General features: G+C 59.3%; 2 protein-coding genes across 3 annotated transcripts in view; one reads left to right on the top strand and one right to left on the bottom strand.

Annotated features, from left to right (window-relative positions):
• Positions 1–9699, bottom strand: part of HNRNPM (heterogeneous nuclear ribonucleoprotein M) — a 277045-nt gene extending 267346 nt beyond the window's left edge. Inside the window, exon 1 of the mRNA XM_049097609.1 lies at positions 9692–9699. The gene's annotated coding sequence lies outside the window, so the exon portion shown is untranslated. The remainder of the gene's footprint in view (positions 1–9691) is intronic.
• Positions 1–15259, top strand: part of FBN3 (fibrillin 3) — a 52920-nt gene that overhangs the window by 9468 nt on the left and 28193 nt on the right. For both annotated transcript variants that reach the window (XM_049097620.1, XM_035703309.2), the window contains 22 exons: positions 270–323; positions 1776–1901; positions 1989–2114; positions 3461–3580; positions 3720–3857; positions 3999–4049; positions 4273–4398; positions 5490–5714; positions 5901–6026; positions 6398–6526; positions 7621–7746; positions 8026–8151; positions 8316–8438; positions 8590–8715; positions 9739–9864; positions 11205–11327; positions 11528–11650; positions 12040–12165; positions 12275–12397; positions 13410–13532; positions 13946–14107; positions 15060–15128. In XM_049097620.1, coding sequence (XP_048953577.1) covers positions 270–323; positions 1776–1901; positions 1989–2114; positions 3461–3580; positions 3720–3857; positions 3999–4049; positions 4273–4398; positions 5490–5714; positions 5901–6026; positions 6398–6526; positions 7621–7746; positions 8026–8151; positions 8316–8438; positions 8590–8715; positions 9739–9864; positions 11205–11327; positions 11528–11650; positions 12040–12165; positions 12275–12397; positions 13410–13532; positions 13946–14107; positions 15060–15128 — 2697 coding nt within the window. The remainder of the gene's footprint in view (positions 1–269; positions 324–1775; positions 1902–1988; positions 2115–3460; positions 3581–3719; positions 3858–3998; positions 4050–4272; positions 4399–5489; positions 5715–5900; positions 6027–6397; positions 6527–7620; positions 7747–8025; positions 8152–8315; positions 8439–8589; positions 8716–9738; positions 9865–11204; positions 11328–11527; positions 11651–12039; positions 12166–12274; positions 12398–13409; positions 13533–13945; positions 14108–15059; positions 15129–15259) is intronic.

Genomic DNA, 15259 nt, shown 5'->3' with positions numbered 1-15259 from the left:
TTTTTTGTCCTGTACACCCTCCAGCTCATCACCCTGGGGGTGGGAAGGGACAGGGCTCTTGGCTCCCATGGGGTGGTAGGGGGGCATCTCTCCGCTGGTGACTCTCCTCAAGAAAGGACCGTGGAAAATCGCTCTCTGCACTGGGAGAGGGAGGGATCCTCCTGGTCCTAGACTCTTGCTCAGCACCAAGGGGCCAGCCACGTCCTTGGGAGTGGCCGAGGCTCCGCAATGCCCACTGACCGCTCCTCTCCCCGTCCCTGCGCCCCTAGCCGAGTTCCAGATTCTGTGCAGCAGCGGTCTGGGCATCACCGCGGATGGTAGAGGTGAGTGGCAGCCAGTGTCAGGAGAGGGCTGCGGGGGCGCGGGGGGCGGGCACTGTGTCAGTTTGCTGAGGCTTCAACAACAGAAATGTGCTCCTCCGCAGCTCTGGAGGCTCGGAGTCTGAGATCAAGGTGTAGACAGGGTTGGTTTCTTCTGAGGCTGCGAGGGAGAAGCCATTCCTTGCTTCTCTTCCAGTTTCTGGTGGTGTTCCTCGGCTTGTAGAAGTGTCTTCCCGATTTCCGCCTCCATCGTTACGTGGGGCCCTCCCGGTGTGTACACGTGTGTGTACGTCCAAATTCCCCCCCTTTACAAGTGTACAATCGTCGTATCAGAATGGGTTGGGAGGCTCCCCGAATGACCTCGTTTTAACAGGATCACCTCTGTAAAGACCCGATCTCCACGTGAGGCCACGTGGTTAGGACTTTAACATACGACTTTGGGGAGGACACCATTCAACCCGTAGAGCTAGAGATGGTGGACGTGTAAAGCTGTGCTTTCTCTCACGCCCCGTTTCCCTCCTGAGCTGCGTTTTCGGCCCCACTCACTCTGCAACCTGTGTGATTCTTTTTTTTTTTTAATTTTTTTTTCTGTGATTCTTTTGATTCCCCCCGCCAACCCCCACAACCAGACAGTCCCTACTGTAGGATCCCTGGCTGGTCTCCTGTGGCCACCAGGTCTCGGCCCAAATTGCCTGATCTGTACAGTTGAAACTTGAAAGGAAAGGAAATTCCCCATGTGTGCATCTCCTTGTTTGTTGGCTGAACACACACACACACACACACATACACACACACACACACACACACAATCAGCCTTTCTGCCTGAGTGGGAACAAAAGGACTTAGGATGGTTGATTTTCCACTGACTGCTGGGCCATCAGGGGAGGACAGATGTGGGCACGACCACGCTCTCACCCAGTTAAGGGCACAGGTTCTGGAGCCAGACGCCTGGGTTCCAATCCTGGTCCCACTGTTTACTGCTTGAATAACCTGGGGCAACTCACTCTCTCTGCTTCCGCTTCCTTGTCTGCAAAGTGGGGATCATAGAGGACCTGTTTCAGGGGTGTTAGAGGATCAGATGAGTAAAGATGGAATGTTAGCAATTACGATGGCTCTTATTTTTACTGTGTTGCTGCTGTACCAATTTTTATTCCGTGGGTTCCAAACTGAGGGCAGTTTTGCAGCCACCCTCCCCATCCAGGTGCATTTGGCAACGTCTGGAGAAAAACTGGGAAGGGTACTGTTGGCGTCTGATGGGTAGAGGTCAGGGATGCTGCTCAGCATCCTACAGTACATAGGATGGACTCCACGGCAAAGGATGGCCCCAAAGGTCCACTGTGCCCAGATGGTGGGTTTAGAGGGAAATGGGGCAGGGTCTGGGCCTGAGCTCTGGCCCCAGGGGGCACCCGGCTTCTGGAACCTCGGCAGCCTGCCTACACCCTCTTCCTGCTGCAGACATCAACGAGTGTGCACTGGACCCCGACATCTGCACCCACGGCCTGTGCGAGAACCTGCGCGGCACCTACCGCTGTGTGTGCAGCCCGGGCTACGAGGCGGGAGCCGGCGGCAAGGAGTGTGTGGGTGAGCGTGCCCAGCAGAACCCCGGCAGGTGCACGGGCCGCCCCCACTGCACAGCCCTCACCCCCCTCTCCCACCCCCACCTTCTAGATGTGGACGAGTGTGCTCGCAATAGCCTCCTGTGTGACAACGGGTGGTGCCGGAACAGCCCAGGCAGCTACAGCTGCTCCTGCCCCCAGGGCTTCAGCTTCCGGCAGGACATGGAGACCTGCGAAGGTACAGGGTCCCACGCACACTCACAGGCGTGCACATAGACACACCTGTGCTGTCCCCGCACAGGCACACACACATTCCAGCACTTATGCATGCTGCACCCTGCATACACACTTGCACTCTTAGACACATGCATGCTGTGTGTGCACACACAGTGCATGTTACATGCACACACACACCCTTACACACTGCACGTGCTGTGTACTGCATGGGCAGACGCTTGCGCATGTTGCGTGTGTGTGTATACTCATTCAAACACACATTCACACTCACGGACATAGATTTATTCACACTTGGTCTCACACGGTTGTGCACACTCACCAGCATGTGCGCTCAAACCCACATATACCCACATTCCCACACCCACTTATTCTTACACTTTACCCACTCATACTCCCAGCCACACACAGTCACACACTTACTCATCCATTCAGACCTTCAGCCATTCACACGTGTGTGCATACGATCAGACACTCAGTTACACATATTGGTGCTCACTCAATACACACATACACCCCCATATTCACACTCACGGACATGTCTACACGGTCACACACACACTCAGGAGCACACTCTCAAAGAAATGTGTGTGCCCACATTCTCACATTTTCACACTTAAGCTCACAGCCACACACTTAGATGTGTATTCACACATCTGTGCCTTTGTGCCTGCACATCCATGGATACACGCACACACGTGTTCAGGCACGCACACACTTTGCAGCAACATCCTTGTTCCCCAACACTCAGGCACCCCTGCTGCCTCTGCATGACTCCACCTCTGCCCGGGCCTTTTGTCACCTCTCCCTCCCCTGACGGCCAAGGCTCTCCACAGCACCGTCCTCACGCCCACCGCTCCCTACTCCTGAGCCACCTCTGTCCCCCACGTGTCCCTCTCAGGCCCTGTTCCAGTCAAGGCCCTGCAGCTGCCTGCTGCCCACTCCCTGGCCACATCCAGGCCTCCATCTTCCTGGGCTTCCCTCCTGCCTCTCACTCTCACCCTCTCTCATACTGTGACCCCCTTGAGGGTCACTGCTCCCCACTGTGTCTGTGCCCCCCACATCGGCCATGTGTGCATGCTCACAGGATCCTGTGTGTCAGCGCGCTTGCTTGGGTGCCCAGCACAACTCCGTGCAAGCACATGTGCGTGCCTATCTGCCCACTCCGCTCCTATCCACCTGGCCCACGTGCACATGCCTTGTCTGGTCAAGTACACGCGTGGATATATGTGTACACCTGTGTGCAACTTTCGCCACTGGACCCCAACAGCCCCTGGGGAGGAGGGGGCCCTGGTCAGCTGGGGCTCCCCCTTCCACAGCTCAGGACCCAGTGGGGGGCTGTCTTTGCAGACATCGACGAGTGCCTGTCCAACCCATGTGTAAATGGTGCGTGTCGGAACCTGGCCGGTTCCTACGCCTGTGAATGCGTCCCGGGCAGCCGGCTGGGGCCCTCCGGCACCATGTGCCTAGGTGAGAGGGCCCCGAGTCCCACGGAGTGGCAGGGCCCCTGCTGCCCAGCCCTACATCCCGCCCTGGGGAAGGCTGGGTCTCTGTGGGCCAGCGCACGGGTGGGGGCTGGAGGTGACACGGGTGACCCCCTCCCCTGCAGACAACATCAAGGGCACATGCTGGCTGAAGGTCCAGGATGGCCGCTGTGAAGCGAACCTGCCCGGAGCCTCCCTGCGGTCCGAGTGCTGTGCCACCCTCGGGGCTGCCTGGGGGAGCCCCTGCGAACGCTGCAAGCCCGGTAATGCCCTGGGAGCCCCCCGGTGAGCTCTGGGGGACCTCCCAGGCTTGGCCACTGCGGTTGCCTGGGCGCCCATTGAGAGGACGGGGGTCTGGACGGAGAGCGTGGCTCCTGTGCCTACTCTGCTTCTCTCAACCCCAGATCCTGCCTGTGCCCGTGGCTTTGCCCGCATGACGGGACTCACCTGTGAAGGTAACTCCCTGTCCCGCTCTGTGGTTCACTCCTCCCTCTGAGCTGCACGCGGACAGGTGCATGCCATGGGGGATGCCCGGGGTCCTGAAGTCTTTTGAGGTCGAGACAGAGATTCCCCCTCCCTGATACCCGGGTCATGCCCGAGACTCCCTGGCCTCTGGGGCTGGCACTGTTCCTTCCCGCCTCCCCAAGGACAACCGTCTCCTTTTCTGACCCTGCCCAGATGTGAACGAATGCGAGGTCTTCCCCGGGGTATGTCCCAATGGACGCTGCCTCAACACGGCTGGCTCCTTCCGCTGTGAGTGCCCCGAGGGCCTGACGCTGGATGCCACGGGCCGGCTGTGCGTGGGTGAGTCCTCGGGGCCACCTCGCCCTCCCTCCACTGCCCCTGCCCCAGTGCCTGGAGACCCCTCCTAGGGACAGAAAGGATTTGGGGAGACCTCTGGGACCCTCTCTACTTCTGCACTCATTTCTTGCTGACATGTCTCAAAAGAGGGCCTTGTTTGTTTTGGGGGTTCACCCTTTCACTTCACTTTAATGAGGCTCGTTGCAAACAGTAAGAGCTTGTGAAACAGCATCTGCGACTTTTTTTAAAAAGATTTTTATTTATTTCTTCATGAGAGACAGAGAGAGAGAGAGAGAGAGAGAGACAGACAGGCGGAGGGAGAAGCAGGCTCCATGCAGGGAGCCTGATGTGGGACTCAATCCCGGGTCTCCAGGATCAGGCCCTGGGCTGGAGACGGCGTTAAACCGCTGAGCCACCCAGGCTGCCCGTGTCTGTGACTTTTATTTATTCCTTCTCGTTAAGTGGAGAGTGTTGACACGGGGCGGATCTGCTCACCGGGCACCCCTAGCATGCCTGGGAATCTCCCTCAGCATCTGGGGCTCCAACATTCCCTCCGAATGGCTCCCCCCTCAGGCTCAGAGATCTGAGATGTTTTCCCCGCTGGATGAGGGCTCCCTGGTTTTGCCACTGTTAACATCTTTTTAAAATTTTTTAAAGATTTTATTTATTTATTCCTGAGAGACACACAGAGAGAGGCAGAGACACAGGCAGAGGGAGAAGCAGGCTCCATGCAGGGAGCCCAATGTGGGACTCGATGCCAGGACCCGGGGATCAGACCCTGAGCGGAAGGCAGATGCTCAACCACTGAGCCACCCAGGTGCCCCTGCCATCAGGTTGTTCTGAGGGAGTCTTGATGTTACTTTGAAGATGAAGTGGGTTGAGGAGCTTAGAATGGCACCCGGCACCTAGCAAGCACCTTAACAGGGCAAGTTATTGCCACTAAAATGTAACTGTTGGGTGACGTCGAGTGTCAGCACGAGGCAGTCACTCCCCTCGTGCTCCTTCCTGCTGGGGAGGGCGGTGCGGACAGATGCTGCCGAGGGAGACCACGGCAAGGTGGGAGGGGGTGACCCGATGACTGTCCCTCCGTGTAGACATGCGCCTGGAGCCGTGTTTCCTGCGTTGGGATGAGGACGAGTGTGGGGCCGCCCTGCCCGGCAAATACCGGATGGACGTTTGCTGCTGCTCAGTGGGGGCCGCCTGGGGGGCCGCGTGTGAGGCGTGCCCAGAGCCCGGGTCCCCCGCATTTGCCAGCCTGTGTCCCCGGGGGCTGGGCTTCGCCAGCCGGGACTTCCTGTCTGGCCGGCCCTTCTACAAAGGTGTATTGGGGCGCTGGGAGCCTGGAGGCCGGGGAGAGGGCACAACACAGCCGGGGCCCCGAGGCGGGGAGTGTGTCTGGGGGAGAGCGGAGGGTGTGCATGCAGTTCGAGGTGTGAAACCTGGGGAGCACACCCAGGGACAGTGGACGCGTTTGACCGACAGCGTTTTCTGCTCCTGCGCCGCAGATGTGAATGAGTGCAAGGCGTTTCCCAGCCTCTGCGTGCACGGCACCTGCCGGAACACGGTGGGCAGCTTCCGCTGCTCCTGTGCGGGGGGCTTCGCCCCGGATACCCAGGGCAGGAACTGCACAGGTACGGGCCTGCCTCGACCACTGATTGGGGGGGCGCCTGCAGGGACGGGGGCTTCGAAGCAGACGTGGAGTCAAGACCTGTTCCGCGGGCCTGTCTTGTCCTGCCTGCCAGCCGGCTGTGTGACCCAGGGCAGGTTGCCGCCCTCTCTGCCCCTTAGGGGACCCCTACCGTAAAAGGAGGGGCTGACAAAGGTGACCTCCAGGGAGGAAACTCCCTGCTCTTGTCTGGGGTGCAGTCACAGCATCTCTGCGCCCCCTGCCTCCCCACCTCACCCCTGCCCCCTACCCCTGACCCCTGGCCCACTTCGGCATCTCAGGCTCCTTCGCAGTGTCTACACATGTGGAGGCCGGCCCCTGCCCCTCTCTCCCCAGACATCGACGAGTGCCACATCTCCCCTGACCTCTGCGGCCAGGGCACCTGTGTCAACACCCCAGGCAGCTTTGAGTGCGAATGTTTCCGTGGCTATGAGAGCGGCTTAATGCTGATGAAGAACTGCGTGGGTAGGTGACCGCAGGGCCATTGTGTGGGGGACCCCAATGGGTCTTGGTGCTGAGGGGAGGGGTGGTGGGGATGTTGCTTTGATGGATAGGGTTGGAGGGGTAAGTGTGGGGAGAAGCCGAGACCCAGCAAATCCGGGTGCTGTGGGGTGGTGTCCCCAAAGGCAGCCGGACATCAGGTCTGTCCTGCAGAATTGAGGCCTAGGGACCAAGGTCTGGGTGAGTTCTCCCAGGGCAGGTGTAGTGGGAGAAGAAGAGAAGGGCCCTGGAGAGAGGAGCTCCCCTCCCTTCCTTCCTTCCTTCCTTCCTTCCTTCCTTCCTTCCTTCCTTCCTTCCTTCCTTCCTTCCTTCTTTCCTTCCTTCCTTCCTTCCTTCCTTCCTTCCTTCCTTCCTTCCTTTTTTTATTCATTCAGCGAACATTTTGTGTCCCATTATTGAGGGAACTGCCAAGAGCTCATTCGTTAGCCCATGACCAGTCCCTCTGAGCTCACGACCTGATGGGGAGACAGGCGTTAGTAAGATTAATCCCCAGAGAAATGCAAAATGGTCACTGTGAGAAGCACTTTGTGGAGGGGTGGAGTGTGGTCCCCGGGGATGTCCTGCGCTCGGGGGCTTGAGGTTGTGGCTGAGGGACTGGGAGTCTATGTGGTGCAGAGGGGCTGGAAGATCAGCCTGAAGGGAGAACAGCAGGTGCAAAGGCCCTGGGGTGGGTCAGAGGGGTGGAAGGAAGTGAAGGAGATGAGTTCGAAGAGGCTGTTGGGACAGCCTGCTCCCCACACTGATGCCTCGAGGCTGGACCTTGCCTTTCCCCTGTGTCCTACAGGGTTGCTTCTCAGGGGCTCCCTCAGTGACTCCAGGAGCGTCAGCCTGGTGGCCCTGATTCCCCTGAGAATTCCAGCTTCCTTCCTGGGTTCACTTGTCCCTGCTCTTTTCAGCTCAAGCTCTGCTCCCTAGGGTCATCTGAGCCCCAAGCCTCCAGGCTCTCATGAGTGGAGCCAGGGGGACAGGCCGGGGACCGCAGGGAGCAGCTTCCACACGAGCCACAGCACAGCCACCCCGGCCAGCGTCTTTACATCTGCTCTCTTCCACATGCCCAGACGTGGACGAGTGTGTGCGGGACCCGCTGCTGTGCCGGGGAGGTACCTGCATCAACGTGGAGGGGAGCTACAAGTGTCAGTGCCCTCCCGGGCATGCGCTGACGGCCAAGGACACTGCCTGTGAGGGTGAGTGTGCAACTGGTACGCGAGTGTCAGGTGTGTGTGTCTGGGTGTGGATGTGTGTCCACCAAGGGTGAATGTGTGCGTATAGGGTGTGTTTGTGAGTCTTGTGAGTGGGCAGAGGGATGTGAGTGTGTATTTGAGTGTGTGTGTGTTTGTGTGTGTGTGTGAATGCATCGGTGTGCATGTGTGTCCGAGTGTCTCAGGGACATGTAGATGGCAGAAGGGTCCCTGTCACCCGGCTGCTCACACCCGGCCCCCACCATCCACATGCTCCCCCCACAGATGTCGATGAGTGCTCCCTGAGCGACAGCCTGTGTCCCCACGGCCACTGTGTCAACGTCATCGGGGCCTTCCAGTGCTCCTGCCATGCTGGCTTCCAGAGCACACCTGACCGCCAGGGCTGCATGGGTGAGCCCACGCCCCCCTGCCACACACGGGGCCAGCCCGCCGTCCCCTAGTCCTGATGGGGGCCCCAGCCGCAGCGGCTCGTCCTCTCTGCCCCCATCAGCCCCATGCCCAGCCCGGCCTTGCCCCTCGGCCCTGCTTCTCCACCTCTGCCCTGCCCCCCGCAGACATAAACGAATGCCGCTCTGGGAACGGTGGGTGTGACGTACACTGCACAAATACGGAGGGCAGCTACCGGTGCGGCTGCGGACACGGCTACTCTCTGATGCCCAACGGGAGGGCGTGTGCAGGTGTGTGGGATGAGGGAACCAACCTCACCTGGCCCAGGTGAAGCCAGCCAGACCTGGGACAGGCCACTGACCTTGTGGCAGGGTCCCTGGGGCGCCCCCTCTGTCCCTGCCTGCTTACAGCCCAGCCTCCTCCTCTGTCCCCCCCCACCAGACGTGGATGAGTGTGCGGAGAACCCAGACATCTGCGATGGGGGCCAGTGTGCCAACGTGCCAGGGGGTCACCACTGCCTATGCTATGATGGCTTCATGGCCACGCCGGACTCAAGGACATGCATTGGTGAGGAGCCGGGACTGTGGAGTGGGGGTGACACACAGTGGGGGTGACTGTGGGGTGGGGGTCTGAACTCACAGGACAGACCTTCTGCAAGGAGGCATGTGGGCAAGACAGACACCAAGCTCCTTCCCTGTCACACGTGGGCGAGGGAGACCAGCTTTGCAGCAGTGCAGCAGTCCACCCATGGCCGCCAGTGCCCTGAACAGACCGCCATGTGCCAGAGTCTGTGGGGTCTGATTCTTAGCAGCAGATGCCCTGAACCTTGTTCTTTAAGCACGTCCACCCAACGCTCACCGTGTACCTGATACACACACAGGTTCACACCCCGCTCCCAGGGCTACATGTTAAGATTGCTGCACGCCGAGGTGTTTTCTGCATAAGAGGCTGAGCAAGACGGGAAAGGCACTCTGGACTGTGTTACCTGAGCCCTGCTTGGGGACCCTGGGATGTTCAGGCCATGGTCACTGTCCTGTCCTGGCTGCAGGGCGTCACGAGGCCCAGGGAGCAGATGTGTGCTGGGTGCCGCATCAGGGCAGAGCTGGGGCCAGAGTGGGGAAGTTCGAGGAAGTAGAAGCGTGACTCCCAAAAGACGTATCCAACTCCAGAGCAGCTTAGCCTTCTGGACCGCAGGAGTCTGAGGGAGTGCTCAGCGCCTCGGATCAGATCAAATAGGGAACTGCTTTATCTCTCCATCCCCTTCTTACAGATCCACATTGGCATAAAGGCTCAGATAAGGTCTGTAAGAGAAAAACCTGGCTAGCTTCGCTTAGCTCCATGCGCTCTAAATGCATTCAGCTTCAACATCCTCTTGGGAACACATGCCTGATACATACCACAGAATATGGGCTGTGAAATGTTGACTTGATGCTCCTGGTCGCCCAGTGGTGGAACCAGAAGGAGCTTCCCCCGTCCTGGAGTTGGGCAAAGAGAGCCTCAACGTGGGGGGCCTGCACTGCAGGGCCGAGAGCCATGCTCGCTTGCACATCCCCTCCACCCTCACTTGCTCCCTCCCCTGTCATCCCACAGATGTGAATGAGTGTGACCTGAACCCCCACATTTGCCTCCACGGGGACTGTGAGAACACAAAAGGTTCCTTTGTGTGCCACTGCCAGCGGGGTTACGTCATCAGGAAGGGGGCCACGGGCTGCTCCGGTGAGCTGGCGGTCGGCGGCGTGGTGCTGGTGCAGGGGGCTCCAAGGAGCCAACTCAGGGGTCCTGGGGGCCGCCCCATCCCTCAGGGCTGAGCACAGCCAGACCTCATTCTTCCAGATTTCCACAGGTGGGGTCTTGTGTTAAAGCGGGAACAGGACCCAGTCAGGTGCCGCTGGGGCTCCTCTCAGCACACAGCTCTGCAGAGAGACCTCTGCACCCCGAGGCGTCCACAGCAGTGTCCCCAAAGCATGCCAACCTGATGGCTTTAAGTGATACAGGGCTGAACATTTCAGCAGTCGTCGGTTAGGGTTCCTAGGGCTGCCATAACAAATTCCTCCAAGCCTGGCGGCTCACAGCTGCAGAAATGTATTTCCTCTCCAGAGCGGTCTGGAGGCCAGAAATCTGCAATCAGGGTGTGTGGGCAGGATGGGTTCCCTCCCGGGGGCTCAGAGTGGGAATCTGCCCTTCGGCCTTCTGGTGACAGGGCTATCAGTCCTCCATATTTCTTGGCTTGTAAATGTGTCACTCCACTCTGTCCTCACGTGGGTTCTGGGTCCCAATTCCTGTCTTACAAGGATGCCAGCCATTGGATTAGGGCCACCATAGTCCAGGAGGATCCTGTCCTAACTAACTTGGTTTACATCCACAAAGACACAAAGACCTATTTCCAAATAAGGTGCTGTTCGCAGGTTCCAGGAACTAGGGCTGGAGCATGACCTTTTTGGAGGACGCAAATATACAGTTAGGCAGTTTATTTTAATGGGTATGAGAGTCATACGTCACAAGACAGCCTCAGTTCCATGACTTTTTAGAGACTGTCATTGACGTAAGATTAGCTTGTAAAATAACATTTGGGCGAGTAACAGTGGAAGTAGTGTGAAGAAATGCGCAGTACCCAGTAGCTCACTTAGGCAGTGGGTGGACACTGCAGAGGGTATAAGGGTGAAGCCGACTTCAGACTCGCCTGAGGATCGGAAACTCAGGTTTAGGAGAAATCCCGCTTTTCAGAGCGAGGGCATATGCATTAGGACGGTTATGCTTAAGGTCTACCCTGAGCCTCTCCTGCTGCTATCTCAGACCACTTCAGAGGGCTGCTGGGAGTCATGCTTTTTGGGGTTGGGGGTGGGGGTTTTCTCCTGGGCCCTGGGTGAAGGTGGAAGCTACTGGAGTGGTGGGGGGGCGGGGCTTTCTGGGCCACCCCTCCCCCAGGAGGCTATACTATCTCCCCACTCTGCTCCTGGGGCCCCATCTCTGCTAGGCTCCAGCCTTGTAGGGGTGCTGTGTCTGCCTTCCCTCTCCTGGTCCCAACCCTTCTTGCGACCGGGGTCCTCTCCTTGCAGACGTGGACGAGTGTGAGCTTGGGGGACACAGCTGTGACAGTCACGCTTCCTGCCTCAACGTCCCTGGGAGTTTCAGCTGCAGGTGCCAGCCAGGCTGGGTGGGGGATGGCTTCGCATGCCACGGTGAGTGCCTGGGGGCAGGCGGCCTGGGCAGAGCAGCTGAGGTAGGTCGGGGGCAGGTGGGGGGCAGGGTGGGGGTGGCCGGGCCCAGGGGTGTCTGCGGGGGTGGGGGTGGGTGCTGGTCAGGGCCGAGATCGGAGGGTCTGCCTCCCTGCAGCCCCCCAATGCACACACCTGGGGGCTCCGGGCTCCGTGTCCTGCAGACCTGGATGAGTGTGCCTTCTGGGAGCACGGGTGCAGCTTGAGAGCCGACTGTCTGAACGTTCCCGGCTCCTACCGCTGCGTCTGCCGCCAGGGCTTCATGGGGGACGGCTTCTCCTGTGAAGGTGAGAGCGGGAGGGCCCGAGAGGGACACCCCGGGGGCTGGATTCCGAGGTGGTCACGGTGGTCAGCTTGCTTCCCGACTCGCCCCGATCCAGCCCGCACACCACACCTTGGGGTGCTGGAGAGGATGTACTTCTGGCCCGTGGGCTTCTCCCCTGGGCTCTGGAGTTGGGGAGCAGGAACGCTTGCTTGCTTCCCGGGGGCCCTCCACCCGCGGCCTGCGTCACCCGGTCCCCTGTCTACCCGAGTCGGGGTCTGAGTTGCCAGCGCTGCTCGCCCGCTTCCTGGAGCCCTGGGTGGCCATGAAGTGTTTGACTGGGGCCCCCCCGCCCACCCTGCGCGGGTCCTGGCCAGTGGGGCCCCCAGCCCCCTGCCTCTTGGGGTCCCGCAGACAGGGACGAATGTGCTGAGGACGTGGACCTCTGCGAGAACGGGCAGTGCCTCAATGCCCCCGGCGGGTACCGCTGCGAGTGTGAGATGGGCTTCGGCCCCACGGAGGACCACCGCGCCTGCCGGGGTGAGGCCGGGGCCGCAGGGGCTGGGGGACACCGCAGGTGGGTCCCGGGGTGGGGGGCGCGGCAGGAGCAGGCGGCCGGGCGAGGCGGGCTGACCTGGGGTCCCCACAGATGTGGACGAGTGTGTTCTCGGGAACCTCTGTGTGTTCGGGAGCTGCGAGAACCTGCCCGGGATGTTCCGCTGCGTCTGTAGTGGGGGCTACGAGCTGGACCGCGGCGGCGGCAACTGCACGGGTGTGTGGGCAGGGCAGTGGGTGCGGGAGGGCGCCAGGCTCGCGGCCCCCTGCCCTTGGACCTCTTCCCGAATGCCCCATTCCAGGGGGTGGGGGGCTTGTCTGACCCCCCACCTCCAGCCGCACCCCCATTGATCCCTGTTCCCCTCAACCTCCGCTCTTATCGTCTATCGTCTCCTGAATAAATGCGGTGAATGAACGCAGCTGTGCTCCCTCCAGTACGATCGTCAAAATGATCTACTTACGTATTTAAAATGGGGGTCAGAAAAAAGTAAAAATAAAAATAAAATGGGGTCAGCAAACTCTTCCAGCAAAGCACCAGATAGAAAATATAGGGCCTTCCAGCCTCACAGTCTACTGTACGCAAGTGCCTTGTAGCCTGGAAGCAGACACAGGCAGTATGTAAATAAGTGGGCGTGGATGTGTGCCAATAAAACTTTATTTACACAAACAGGCAGGGGGCCAGATTTGGCCCGCAGATAAGAGTCTGCCAACCAACCCCTGGTTTGAAAGCACGACCTAAATGTTGGCTTTGTGTGATAGCTGCGTGGAACCCAGGGCCCGGGAAACTTTCAAGGGGCAGACGTCTATGCCAAGTGGAACAGAGCCCGGAGGAGATGGGGTTGGTCAGGGCAGGGTCGCCCCTAAAGGCTGCTGCCCCCTTGGGTGTCTTCCCAGGGGAGGATATGGCCTCACCCCAGGCTCCACATCCAACCTTTTTTTTTTTTTTTTTAAAGATTTTTTTTGTTTTTTCATGAGAGACACAGATTGAGGGAGAAGGGGAGGCAGAAACACAGGCAGAGGGAGAAGCAGGCTCCATGCAGGGAGCCCGACACAGGACTCGATCCCGGGTCTCCAGGATCAGGCCCTGGGCCGAAGGCAGCGCTAAACCACTGAGCCACCCGGGCTGCCCCCCCACATCCAACCTTGAGGGCTTCAGCTTTCCAGGAAGAAGGTGGCAGGGAAGTGGGTCAAGGGAAGGCTCCCCACTGATGGCGCCCCCAATTCCACAGATGTCAACGAGTGTGCAGACCCCGTGAACTGCATCAATGGCCTGTGTGTCAACACCCCCGGCAGCTACCTCTGCAACTGCCCCCAGGATTTTGAGCTGAACCCCAGCGGGGTGGGCTGTGTGGGTGAGTAAACCGCGGTGCCAGCCGGGGTTCTGATGGCAGGTGATGGGCGGAGCTGTGGCCTGTTCACAGTCACCTGTTCCTGACAAACAGGACGCGCGCTGGTCCCTGGTCAGAGCCGCTGAGCCTGTTGCCTGTCGGGACACTGTGCTCAGTGCTCTTGCACACCCTTTGACTCTCGGGGTGCACACGCACAGCTCCCCTCCCTGCCCGTTTCCCCGGATGCACCCTTCTGTCTCTAGGCTACACACACAGACACACACAGTCCCATGTGTACACAGATACGTGTGTACAGGGTTTCAGACGTGCACACGGCCACACACACAGTTACCCCCACAGTTACACACGCAGGTGCAAACACACACGTACCATTTCTCTCCTGCCACTTGCTAACCGCCCCTTTTTGCCTGCTCCAGACACCCGGGTCGGGAACTGTTTCCTGGACAAGCATGACCGAGGGGATGGCGGCATTTCCTGCACTGCTGAGATTGGGGTTGGCGTCACCCGAGCATCCTGCTGTTGCTCCCTGGGGCGTGCTTGGGGCAACCCCTGTGAACTGTGCCCGATGGCCAACACCAGTGAGTCCCTGGGTGGGTGGGTGGGGGGACACAGGCGAGCACTCCCCAGGACTCGGGGAGTCGTCTTTGCTATGGGAGGGAGCCTGAGAACCAGAGAGGGAGAGGGGGTGCCCTAGGTCACACAGCATATTCTTGGCAGTTCATCGGCTGTGCCTCAGGGTCTCTTTCTGCCATCCCTTCCTGCACATTCTCGGTGTGTTCCGATCGCTCCCTTCCTCAGTCAGTCAGCAAACACTGAGTTCCTCTGTGCCCTGTGCAAGGGGCTGGGGGCCCAGAAAAGGATGAACCACAGCCCTGCACCCTGCCTCTCACCCATAAACCAGTGGTCCCTGGACTGTGGGAGAAGAGCAGTCCTAAGGGTTTGAGGCTCAGTGATGGCCGTGGAGGGGAAGGGGGTAAGGGAAGCCTTCCCGAGACAAAGGGCTTGAATGAGGTTTTGAAGGATGAGTAGGAGTTTTCCAGGCAGATCAAGGGGATGGTTGTGCGATTCCAGTGGGAATAGCATGTGCAAAGGCTTCAGGTTCACACACCTGTCACCTATCCAGGTGTGTGTGTCTTTGTGGGTGTGTCAAGTCCAGGGTCTTTCTTTCAATGGGGGAAATTTGCAGTCACACTGGTCTGGTTTGAGGATAGAAGAAATTGCCCTTCTGAACCCCCAACTACTAGCACACAGTCTATCTATTCACATGTTGAATGTGAACATGTTTACTCGCACGTGCACACGCACGCACACACGCACACACACACACACACTACCCCCTCCTCCCAGATTGGCCAAGGTCTCTTGGCCCCAAGAGGCTGAGGAGGTAAGGGGATGTGGTTGGTGTGGTAGAGGGATGCAGGGCCCGTCCTGGAGCCTTTTTAGGGGACCTCGACCCACCTGCCTCCCCTGGGCTTTACCTAAATGCACCCCGCCCCCCCGGCCCCTCAGAAGAGCCTGTTTCCCTTGCAGCCGAGTACAGAACCTTGTGCCCGGGTGGCGAGGGCTTCCGGCCCAACCCCATCACTGTCATCCTGGAAGGTGAGTTCCTGGCAGGCGATCCACCTGCATACCCCCTGGTTGAGCTTTCTCTCATCCCTGCCTCACCAAAGCACAGTTGCGGGGGGCTCACATCTTCCTGCCCAGAGGCCAGGCAGTGAGACCAAACTGTT

The sequence above is a fragment of the Canis lupus genome, chromosome 20 (assembly GCF_003254725.2).
Source record: "Canis lupus dingo isolate Sandy chromosome 20, ASM325472v2, whole genome shotgun sequence".
Classification (NCBI taxonomy): Eukaryota; Metazoa; Chordata; class Mammalia; order Carnivora; family Canidae; genus Canis; species Canis lupus.
The sequence above is the reverse complement of the archived record's forward strand: the minus strand, read 5'-3'. Positions and strand labels throughout refer to the sequence as shown.